The following is a 12,243-nucleotide window of genomic DNA, read 5'->3' on the forward strand; positions in this document are numbered from 1 at the left end:
CAAGAGAAGTGGTGGTGAGGTAGAGCTGGGTGTCGTCAGCGACATGTGGAAACTGAAGCTGTGTTTTCGGATGATGTCACCAAGGGGCAGCATTTAGATGAGAAATAGGAGGGGCCCAAGGATAGATCCTTGGGGGACACCAGAGGTAACGATGCGGGAGTGGGAAGAGAAGCCGTTGCAGGTGATTCTGTGGCTACGATTAGATAGATAAGAATGGAACCAGGCGAGTGCAGTCCCACCCAGCTGGACGACAGTGGAGAGGCGTTGGAGAAGGATGGAGTGGTCAACTGTGTCAAAGACTACAGACAAGTCAGGAAGGACAAGGAGAGATAGTTTACCTTTGTCATTTGACTTCAGGGCCAAGTCAGTGAGGTGGATTGGGCTGTTTCTGACCCACTGGTTATTGTGGGCACGGCTGGACACCAGTGGGACCGGCTCTACCATGTTTGTACTTTCAGCCAAAACTAGCCCAAAAAAACCCTGCTTCCCCCCCTTACCCTTTGTACACACCTTTTACAGGGTTTTAGATGTGGAGCATTTACAGACAGGAAGCTCAAACCAAACATCACGTCACGATCTGACAGAGTTACGTGATTCCTCGGGACCTGATTCAATCGCTCCTCCAATCTGCTGGCACACCCATGAGTTCACACTAGGGAGAGAACTTTTAAATGTTCTGAGAGCTTCAAAATCTACAAATACCTGAAGCGACACCAGTGGCCACACACTGGGGGAAACCCGGGCCCTGTGTGTGGGAAGGGATTCACTCAGCCATCCGCTCTGATGATACACCAGCAAATTCACACAAGGGAGGGACCTTTAACCCACTCCGTGTGTGGGAAGGGATTAATTGCACCCTCCGTGCTGCTGAGACACCAGCTTGTCCACACCGATGAGAGACCGTTGACCTGCTCCGTGTTTTTGAAGTGAATCTCTCATTCTGCCACCCTCCTGAGATACCAGCTTGTTCACAGTGATGAGAGAGCGATTAAATGTTCTGACTGTGGGAAGAGATTTAAAAGGTCCCAGGATCTGAAGAGACACCAGCTGGGGAGAGCAGGAGAGATTCTGTTCACCTGCTCCGTGTGTGGGAAGGGATTCACTCGGTCCTCGAATCTGCTGGCACACCAGCGAGTTCACACTGGGGAGAGGCCGGTGAAACATTCCAACTGTGGGAAAAGCTTTCAAATGTCCCAGGAACTGAAGGGACACCAGCTGGAGAGAGCAGGAAAGAGGCCATTCACCTGCTGCGTGTGTGGGAAGGGATTCACTCGGTCATCCCACCTACTGACACACCAGCGAGTTCACACTGGGGAGAGACCGTTCACCTGCTCCGTGTGTGGAAAGGGATTTACTCAGTCATCCAACCTACTGACACACCAGCGATATCACACTGATGAGAGACCGTTCACCTGTTCCGTGTGTGGGAAGGGATTCACTCAGTCATCTCACCTACTGACACACCAGCGAGTTCACACTGGGGAGAGGCCGTTCACCTGCTCCGTGTGTGGGGAGGGATTCACTCAGTCATCCCACCTGTTGAGACACCAGCAATATCACACTGATGAGAGACCGTTTAAATGTTCTGACTGTGGGAAGAGCTTTAAAACCTCTGGGGATCTGAAGCAACACCAGCAAGTTCACACCAATGAGAGACCATTTACATGTTCTGACTGTGGGAAGAGCTTTAAAACCTCTGGGGATCTGAAGCAACACCAGCAAGTTCACACCGATGAGAGACCGTTTACATGTTCTGTTTGTGGGATGAGCTTTAAAACCTCTGGGGATCTGAAGCAACACCAGCGACTTCACACTGGGGAGAGGCAGTTCACCTGCTCCGTGTGTGGGAAGGGATTCACTCGGTCATCCCACCTGTTGAGACACCAGCGAGTTCACACCGATGAGAGACCATTTACATGTTCTGTCTGTGAGATGAGCTTTAAAAGCGCTGGGATTCTGAACAGACACCAGCGAGTTCACACTGGGGAGAGGCCATTCACCTGTGCCGTGTGTGGGAAGGGATTCACTCAGTCATCAAGCCTGCTGACACACCAGCGAGTTCACACTGATGCGAGACCATTTAAATGTTCTGAATGTAGTAAGCGCTTTAAATATTCGAAGGACCTGAAGAGACACCAGCTGGAGAAAAAAGGAAAGAGACTGTTCACCTGCTCTTTGTGTGGCAAAGGATTCACTCGGTCATCAGACCTACTGAGACACCAGCGAGTTCACATTGTTCTGTAGCACAGGGCCCTGCAGACAGCTGGGGTTACATGAACATGGAATGGATGAATGTTTTATAAATTCTTGTACTGCTGTTTAATCTTTAAGACTGTTGTGCTGATGATTGCCTTCTTTTGACAGTTCATGGTGTCACATAGAATGTACAGCATAGAAACAGGCCATTCGGCCCAACTGGTCCATGCCAGTGTTTATGCCCCACACCCACCCTACTTCAATTAACCTGATCAACATCACCTCCCATTCCCTTCTCCCTTGTGTGGCTTCCTCATAAATCCATCTATGCTGTTCACCTCAACTACTCCCTGTGGTAGCGAGTTCCCCATTCTCACCATTCTCTGGGTAAAAATATTTCTCCTGAATTCCCTCCTGGATTTATTAGTGACTTTTATATTTATAGCCACATAAATATGATGAGATTCTGTTAAGCTGACAAGTATGTTACATAGAAACATAGAAGATAGGAGCAGGAGTAGGCCATTCGGCCCCTCGAGCCTGCTCCGCCATTCAATGAGATCATGGCTGATCATCCAAATTCAGTACTCTGTCCCTGCCTTCTGCCCATATCACTTGATCTCTTTAGCCTTAAGAAATATATCCAACTCCTTCTTGAATATGTTTAATGAATTGGCCTCCACTGCCTTCTGTGGTACAGAATTCCACAGGTTCACCACTCTGGGTGAAGAAATTCCTCCTCATCTCTGTCCTAAATGGCTTACCCCTTATCCTTAGACTGTGACCCCTGGTTCTGGACTCCCAGGCCATCGGGAACATCCTTCCTGCATCTAGTGTGTCTAGTCCTGTTAGAATTTTATAAGTTTCAATGAGATCCCCTCTCATTCTTCTAAACTCCAGCGAGTATAAGCCCAATCGACCCAATCTCTCCTCATACGTCATTCCTGCCATCCCAGGTATCAGTCTGGTGAATCTTCGCTGCACTCCCTCCATGGCAAGAACATCCTTCCTCAGATAAGGTTGTTGTACATTGTCTTTTTCTGATGAATGAAACATTACTGAGCCCCTGTACCCGTGTTATGGGATGAAGTGCCAGACAAGTAAAGGCACAACGTCTGGGTGTGAATCTAATAATAACCTCACGGACTGTATAGGTGTGATAACCAGACAGGCTTGTGGTTATAGTCTGGTCACAGATGGAATAAATTCCCTGAATTAGCAGGAGTTCAGGAGGCGGTCAACAGATGGGTCCAAACAATCCCATTTCCTGAGCGGTAACCAAGCTTGTGTATAAGAACAGGCCACTTAAGCCGTTGTCAGTTGGAACAGACTCAAGAAGATCGCGCGTGAATCCACTGTACTTCTATTCTCCAGATTGAGGGAATTATCACCTGATCTGTGTTATGCAGCGCTCTTAATAAAGCCTGGAGAGACCATTTGTGTTCTTGTGAGCTTGATTGTCTGGTATCCAAAACCCTAGGACCCCTGATCATTAGAGTCAACCTCAGTGTGTGGAAAGGGTTTCCCTGGTGTATCCCACCCGCTGACACACCAGTGTGTCCACAGTGTGACTGCGGTGGGTCAATTCCACTGTTTCCGATGCCTTTAATCACATCCAGGACTGAACCATGTTAATTCAGGCAATGGGGGCTTGTTAATGTTAAGAGCCCCCAATAACTGGGCTGGATTTAATGATTCTTCCCTGTTCTCTCAGTACCCGTGTGCAGAGAGAAGCTGATGTTATAGAATCATAGAGCACAGTGGGATGCCTTTCGGCCCATCGTGCTGGTGCCAGCTCTCTGAAAGAGCGATGCAATTAGTCCCACTGCCCTGCTCTTTCCCCACAGCCCTGCAAATTTCTGCCTTTAGTATATATCCAATTCCCTTTTGAAAGTTACTATTGAATCTGCTTCCACCTCCCATTCAGGCAGTGCATTCCAGATCATCACAATTTGCTGTGTAAAAAAAGTCTCCTCATTTCCTTTCCCGATTCTTTTGCCAATGATCTGAAATCTGTGTCCTCTCATTACCGACCCTACTGCCAGTGACAACAGCTTCTCCTTGTTTGCTCGATCAAAACCCCTCATAATTTTGAGCACCTCGATCACAGCTCCACTTAACCGTCTCTGCTCCAAGTTATATTGCCATTGTTTTGTGAATTGTTGCTGTGATCGAGGTGCTGGATGTCCGTGCCTGGGGAATGGGACATTCTATCCTCGTGAGCACTGAGTGTCAGCATCCAGCAATCTCTGGTCAGGGACTGTCTTTTTAAACTGCCTCACCTGAGCTTTTTGACTCCCTGATTTCATTATTAAACATTTCAGAGTTTTTGCAGAGTGACCAAGGCTGAACAGATAAATGTGAGATATTACATTTTGGTAGGAAGAATGGGGAGGTCACTTATCACTTGGAGGGTGCGAGTCTAGGTGGGGTAGAGGAACAAAGGGATCTCGGAGTACAAATACACAAATCACTAAAAGTTGCGACACAGGTTAGCAAGGCCATAAAAAAGCAAACCAAGCACTAGGGTTTATTTCTAGAGGGATAGAATTGAAAAGTAGTGAAGTTATGCTAAACCTGTATCGAACCTTGGTTAGACCACACTTAGAGTACTGCGTACAGTTCTGGTCGCCATATTATAAAAAGGATATAGAGGCACTGGAGAGGGTGCAGAGAAGATTTACAAGGATGATACCAGAAATGTGAGGGTATACATATCAGGAAAGGATGAACAGGCTGGGTCTCTTTACTATTGAAAACAGAAGGCTGAGTGGTGACCTAATAGAGGTCTTTAAAATTATGAAAAATGTTGATAGAGTGGATACAGAGAGAATGTTTCCACTTGTGGGGAAGAGCATAACTAGAGGCCTCAATATAAGATAGTCACCAAGAAATCCAATAGGGAATTCAGAAGAAACTTCTTTACCCAGAGAGAGGTGAGAATGTGGAACTCGCTGCCACAGGGAGTGGTTGAAGCGAATAGTATCGATGTATTTAAGGGGAGGCTAGACAAGCATATGAGGGAGAAGGGAATCGAGGGTTATGCTGATAGATTTAGATGAGGAAAGACGGGAGGAGGCTCGAGTGGAGCATAAACACCGGCATGGACTGGTTGGGCCGAATGGCCTGTTTCTGTGCCGTATATCCGATGTAATCCTATGTCAAGTATCCCAGCTGGCTTAGCTCCAGGCACTTTAGCTCAGTGGGCAGCACTCTCACCTCTGAGTCAGAAGGTCGTGGGTTCAAGTCCCAGTCCAGAGACTTGAGCATAAAAATCTAGGCTGACACTCCAGTACTGAAAGAGTGCTGCACTGGCAGAGGTGCCGCCTTTCGGATGAGATGTTAAACCGAGGCCCCCGTCTGCTCTTTCAGGTGGATGTAAAAGATCTCATGGCACTACATTGAAGAAGAGCAGGGGAGTTCTCCCCGGTGTCCTGGGGCCAATATTTATCCCTCAATCAACATCACTGAAATAGGTTATCTGGTCATTGTCACATTGCTGTTTGTGGGAGCTTGCTGTGCGCCAATTGGCTGCCACGTTTCCTACATTGCAACAGTGACTACACTTCAGAAGTACTTCATTGGCTGTAAAGCGCTCTGGGATGTCCTGAGGTTGTGAAAGGCGCTATATAAATGCAAGTCTTTCTTTCTCAGCAAGAGGGTGAGTGTCAGTGGTTGGAGGGAGGAGCTCAGTGTTGTCACTGGGTGGACACAGACAGATTGAAGCTAACAGACAGAGAATGCTGAAGTTTGGAATGATAACACCCAAAGTCAGGAGATGAGCCCTTTGCCTAGATAAGGGAGGTGGTTGCTAAGAGACCCACAGACCTAATAACACTGCAAACTGCTCAGGCAGTAGACTTGTTGCAACATGTGAGGTCACGAGTGAGTTGGTGCCCAGACAACAGCGCCTTGGGCATTCCTGAGAGAGACAAACTGGTTCTGTAACCGGGAAAACAGGTTGAGGCTCGCCTGAGGTGTTAACACAGAGTCAGCCTGGGGATGGGATGATCAATGACTGGTGGATAAGAACAGAGAGGCCTACGTGCAGCCCCAGGCAGTCAAATAGTATCAAGATAGAAATAACAACAGAAAATGCTGGAAACACTCAGCAGGTCCGGCAGCATCGAGGAGAGAGAAATAGAGTCAATGTTTCGGGTCGAGGACCCTTCGTCAGAACTGGAAAAGGTTCGAGAAGAGAGATTTTTAAGCAGAGGCAGGGAGGAGGGGAGGAACGAACAAAGGGAAGGTCTGTGATAGGATGGAAGAACAAAGGGAAGGTCTGTGATAGGATGGAAGAACAAAGGGAAGGTCTGTGATAGGATGGAAGGCAGGAGAGATTGACTGACAAAAAGGGATGATGGTGCGAGGCAAAAGGAGAGGTAATGGGACAAGTTAAGAAACAAAAGATGGCTCTAGATGTGGTGAGAATGATGATGGTAGCAACATTAACAGCTACCATGTGAGAAAACGAGAGAAAAATATTAAAATATATAAAGAAATACAGGTTATAGTCTGAAATTGTTGAACTCGATGTTGAGTCCGGCAGGCTGTAAAGTGCCTAATCGAAAGATGAGGTGCTGTTCCTCGAGCTTACGTTGAGCTTCGTTGGAACAGTGTAAGAGGCCAAGGACAGAGAGGTCAGAGTGCGAGTGGAGCGGAGAATTAAAGTGACAGGTGACCGGAAGCTCGGGGTCACCCTTACGGACTGAATGGAGGTGTTCCTCAAGGCAGTCACCCAATCTGCATTTGGTCTCCCCAGTGTAGAGGAGACCACATCGTGAGCAGTGAATACAGTTTACTAGATTGCAAGAAGTACAAGTAAATCACTGTTTCACCTGGAAGGGGTGTTTGGGGCCCTGGACAGTGGGAAGGGGGGAGGTAAAAGTGCAGGTGTTGCATCTCCTGCGCTTGCAAGGGAAGGTGCCGGGCGAAGGGGAAGGGGTGTTGGGGGTGATAGAGGAGTGGACCAGGGTGTCGCGGAGGGAGTGGTCCCTTCGGAATGCTAAAAGGGGAGGTGAGGGGAAGATGTGTTTGGTGGTGGGATCACGCTGGAGGTGGCAGAAATGGCGGAGGATGATCCGCTAAATGTGGAGGCTGGTGGGTTGAAAGGTGAGGACAAGGGGACCCCTCTCGTGGTTCTGGGAGGGAAGGAAAGGGGTGAGAGCATTGATATACCTATCAATTCATCCAATGAAAAGCGACGAGTTAAGAAAGTAACTATAGGTTTTTATTGGCTAAATAACAGAGCCCACCCTCGTGGGTGATCGGATCCAACAAGGAGGAATACCAGCCAGTCGATCACCTTTATACCTGGGCAGGTAGGTGGAGCCATGGGCGGAGTCAGCAGTGGTCAGCCCAGGTATAACAGCGTGACAAGAGGCGACCTCGTATAGTGATACAACAGTGTGAACAGTGATAACGATATAACAGTGATAACTATAGTGTAACGATAGTGAACGATAAAAGTGGTTTACCACATTCACCCCTTGTTTAGATTTGAGTCCGGCGGGGTGAAGTGTACTACCAGTTCTGGTAAGTCAGTCTGTCCGGAGGCCTCGTAAGCCTTTCTGATCGTCGCAGCGGCGGTGTTGCATTCTCCGGTGTTGATGCTGGTGTCTGCGTGGTCGGCGAAGGCTCATGGGGTTCCGGCATGCCGTCTACCTGAGCTGGAATTGGGGGGGGGGGTGGGGGGGGTAAAGGTGGTGTCTCCGGAATGCCCGAGGGCAAGGAGACTGTGTCCTCCCGCCCGTCCGGGTAAGCCACATAGGCGTACTGGGGGTTGGCGTGCAGGAGGTTCACCTTCTCGACCAGGGGGTCCGTTTTATGGGTCCTCACGTGCTTTCGCAGCAGGACGGGCCCCGGGGAGGTCAGCCAGGTTGGTAGTGTGGTTCCCGTAGTCGACTTCCTGGGGAAAACAAACATTCGTTCATGGGGGGTGGCGTTAATGGCAGTGCAAAGTAGTGACCGGATGGAGTGCAGGGCTGCCGGGAGGACTTCCTGCCAGCGGGAGGTTGGGAGGCCCTTAGACTTTAAGGCTAAGAGGACGGCCTTCCATACCGTCGCGTTCTCTCTTTCTACCTGGCCGTTCCCTCAGGGGTTGTAGCTGGTGGTCCTGCTTGCAGCAATACCTCTCGCTAGTAGGAACTGACGGAGTTCCTCGCTCATGAAGGAGGAGCCCCGGTCACTATGTATATAGTTTGGGAACCCGAACAAGGCGAAGAGGTCGTTCAGGCATTTGATGACCGTGGTACTGGTCATGTCTGGGCAGGGGAAGGCAAAGGGGAAACGGGAGTACTCATCAACGATGTTGAGGAAGTACACATTACGGTCAGAGGACGGGAGGGGCCCCTTAAAGTCAATGCTCAGGCGCTCGAAGGGGCGGGTGGCCTTGATCAGGCTTGCTCTGTCCGGCCTAAAGAAGTGCGGTTTGCACTCGGCACAGGTCTGGCAGTTCCTGGTCATGGTCCTGACCTCCTCGATGGAGTATGGCAGGTTGCGGGCCTTAATGAAGTGGTAAAGTCTGGTGACCCCGGGGTGGCAGAGGTCGTTGTGGAGGGTCTGAAGTCTATCACTTTGCGCGCTGGCGCATGTAATTCGTGACAGAGCATCAGGGGGATCGTTCAGCTTACCTGGCCGGTACAAGATATCATAATCATAGGTGGATAGTTCGATTCTCCACCTCAATATCTTGTCATTCTTGATTTTGCCCCTCAGCTTGTTATTAAACATAAAAGCGACCGAACGCTGGTCGGTGAGGAGGGTAAATCATTTGCCTGCCAGGTAATGCCTTCAGCGTCGTACCGCCTCCACAATCGCTTGGGCCTCCTTCTCGACCGACGAGTGTCGGATCTCAGGGCCCTGTAGGGTCCTTGAGAAGAAGGCCAGTGGTCTCCCCTCCTGGTTAAGGGTAGCGGCTAGGGCGAAGTCGGATGCATTGCTCTCCACTTGGAAGGGGATGGACTCGTCCACTGCGTGCATTGTGGCCTTGGCGATGTCTCCCTTAATGAGGGAGAAGGCTGCGCACGCTTCCTCTGTAAGGGGGAAGGATGTGGACTTCATGAGGGGTCTGGCTTTGTCTGCATAATTGGGCACCCATTGGGCATAGTAGGCGAAGAGCCCCAGGGTTCTCTTCAGAGCCTTTGGACAGTGGGGGAGGGGTAGCTCCATGAGGGGACGCATTCTTTCGGGGTCGGGGCCGATGACTCCGTTCTCTACTACACAGCCGAGGATGGCAAGGCGCGAGGTGTTAAACACACATTTCTCCTTATTGTAGGTGAGGTTCAGCCGTTGGGCCGTACGGAGGAATCTCTCCAGATTAACGTCATGGTCCTGCCGGTCGCGGCCGCAGATGGTGACGTTATCTAGGTAGGGGAACGTGGCGTGCAGCCCGTTCTGGTCAACCATCCGGTCCATCTCCCTTTGGAAGACCGAAACCCCGTTGGTGACGCCGAAGGGAACCCTAAGGAAGTGGTAGAGGCGGCCGTTCGCCTCGAAGGCTGTATACTGGCGGTCCTCAGGGCGGATAGGGAGTTGGTGATAGGCCGACTTAAGGTCGATGGTGGAGAATACCCGGTACTGCGCAATCTGATTGACCATATCAGATATGCGGGGAAGGGGGTATGCGTCCAGCTGGGTGTACCTGTTTATGGTCTGGCTGTAGTCGATGACCAGGCGGTTTTTATTGCCGGTCTTAACGACCACGACCTGGGCACGCTGGGGGCTGGTGCTCCCCTCGATGATGCCCTCCTTCAGGAGACGCTGCACCTCAGAGCTAATGAAAGCTCTGTCCCCGGCACTGTACCGCCTGCTCTTGGTCGCGACGGGTTTGCAGTCGGGGGTGAGGTTAGCGAACAGGGAAGGTGGCGGGACCTTGAGGGTGGATAGGCCGCAGGTGTTACGCGGTGGGCGGTTTAAAATCTGTTGGTTGTCGACTGTGAGTGGGGGGAGGGGTCCGCCGTATGCTAGCGTGACGCTTTGGAGGTGAGATTGGAAGTCTAGCCCTAGTAGGATGGCGGCGCATAGCTGGGGAAGGACGAGGAGTTTAAAATTTTTATACTCCGTACCCTTAACCGATAGGGTCACAACACAGTAGCCGCTGATGTCTGTGGCATGGGATCTCGATGCCATCGAGATCCGGTTGCGCGTTGGCAGGACAGGGAGGGAGTAGTGGCTCACCGTGTCTGGGTGGATGAAACTCTCCGTGCTTCCGCTGTCGAACAGGCAGGTCGTGGCGTGGCCGTTTACTCTGATGTCCATCATTGACTTGGACAGGTGATGCGGGTGGGCTTGGTCCAGTGAGACGGAGGCTAGTGTATAGCTGAGCGAGTCGTTGTAGTCTGCGGGTGAGGTGGTAGTCGGGTCTAGAGGCACGGTGGCGGTCGAGCGTGGTGGGTAAAATGGCGTCTCCCATGAGGTTGGACAAAATGGCGGAGAAGATGGCTGCCCCCGTAACTCACATGAGGCACTGCTGGTGTCGGTTGCCTGTATCAAAGATGGCCACCCCATGACTCACATGTGGGGATGCTGGACTCTGTTGCCTTGAAGGAAGATGGCCGCCCCCACAGCTCGCATGAGGCACTGCTGGCCTCTGATGATCCACCTCTGCAGGCCTTAGCGAAGTGGCCTTTCTTCATACAGTTTGAGCAGGTAGAGTTCCTGGCTGGGCAGCGCGACCTCGGGTGTTTCGCCTGGCCACAGAAGAAGCAGCCGGCGGCCCGATTGCGGGGGTCCGATGTCGGAGCCGGTACCGGGGGTGGCGGTCTCGATCGGGTCCGGGACGCCGACGCTGAGGTAGGTCCCAGGGGGGGTGCTGCGGGGGGTATCATGGTCGGGGTCGGTCCCAAGTCCCAGGGTCGCGAGTTACAGTACCTTGAGTAGGCCTCGAGGTCCCGATGGGCCACTTCTAGAGAGAGAGCGAGGGCTGCAGCTTTGTCCAGGTCGAGGTCCCTTGCTTCCAGTAGTCTTTGCCGTGAGTAGTCGGACCGCAGGCCTTTCATGAAGGCATCGCGGACATTGTCTTCAGTATTTTCTGCCGCCGTTACCGCTTTAAAGTTACAGTCTCTGCCGAGTGCTTGTAGCACCCGTAAAAATTCCTCCACGGGCTCTCCTGGCTGTTGCGGGTGGGATCTTAGGAGGTGTCTGGCATACATGGAATTTACCGGGGTTTGGTACTGTCTTTTCAGCCGGTTGATGGCGTCCTCGTATGTTTTGAGGTCCCGGATGAGTGCGAATACTTTAGGGCTCACTTGGGCATTCAGAACTCTTAGCATGGATTTCTGAGGCACGCCGGATTCTCCCAGGTAGGCTTCGAAGCAGCTCAGCCAGTGTTCAAAGTCGAGGGCTGAGTTTGCTGCCTGTGGATTTAGATCCAGGTACGGTGGTCTGAGGGCTCGCAGCCAGGCAGGCTGCTGTGGCTGTTGTAGCTGGGCGTCTGGCTGGTCGCTTGGCTGGTCGTTTGACTGTCCAGGTGTCGACATTTTAAAATTTAGCCAATAAAATTGACATACCTATCAATTCATCCAATGAAAAGCGACGAGTTAAGAAAGTAACTATAGGTTTTTATTGGCTAAATAACAGAGCCCACCCTCGTGGGTGATCGGATCCAACAAGGAGGAATACCAGCCAGTCGACCACCTTTATACCTGGGCAGGTAGGTGGAGCCATGGGCGGAGTCAGCAGTGGTCAGCCCAGGTATAACAGCGTGACAAGAGGCGACCTCGTATAGTGATACAACAGTGTGAACAGTGATAACGATATAACAGTGATAACTATAGTGTAACGATAGTGAACGATAAAAGTGGTTTACCACAAGCAGAAGTGCGGGAAATGGAATGGACACGGTCAAGGGCCCTGCCAACCATGGTAGAGGGGAATCCTCGGTTGAGGAAAAAGGAAGACATGTCAGAAGCACTAGTATGGAAGGTGGCATCGTCAGAACAGATGCGGCGGAGATGGAGAAACTGGGAGAATGGAATAGAGTCCTTACAGGAAGCGGGGTGGGAGGAAGTGTAGTCCAGGTAGCTGTGGGAGGCAGTGGGCTTATAG

The 12,243-nt window shown here is 51.1% G+C and overlaps 1 protein-coding gene across 1 annotated transcript; it reads left to right on the forward strand.

Annotated features, from left to right (window-relative positions):
- Positions 1–939: 939 nt before the first annotated feature.
- LOC147118258 (uncharacterized) lies at positions 940–3,547 on the forward strand (the record flags this gene model as incomplete). Its single annotated transcript, XM_085983692.1, has 1 exon — positions 940–3,547. A coding segment is annotated over one exon (1,305 nt), but the record flags the coding sequence as incomplete, so codon positions are not given.
- Between the last annotated feature and the right edge of the window lie 8,696 nt (positions 3,548–12,243).

The sequence above is a fragment of the Somniosus microcephalus genome, chromosome 4, assembly GCF_052327205.1.
Source record: "Somniosus microcephalus isolate GS21.2 chromosome 4, FLI_Smic_1.0, whole genome shotgun sequence".
Lineage (NCBI taxonomy): Eukaryota > Metazoa > Chordata > Chondrichthyes > Squaliformes > Somniosidae > Somniosus > Somniosus microcephalus.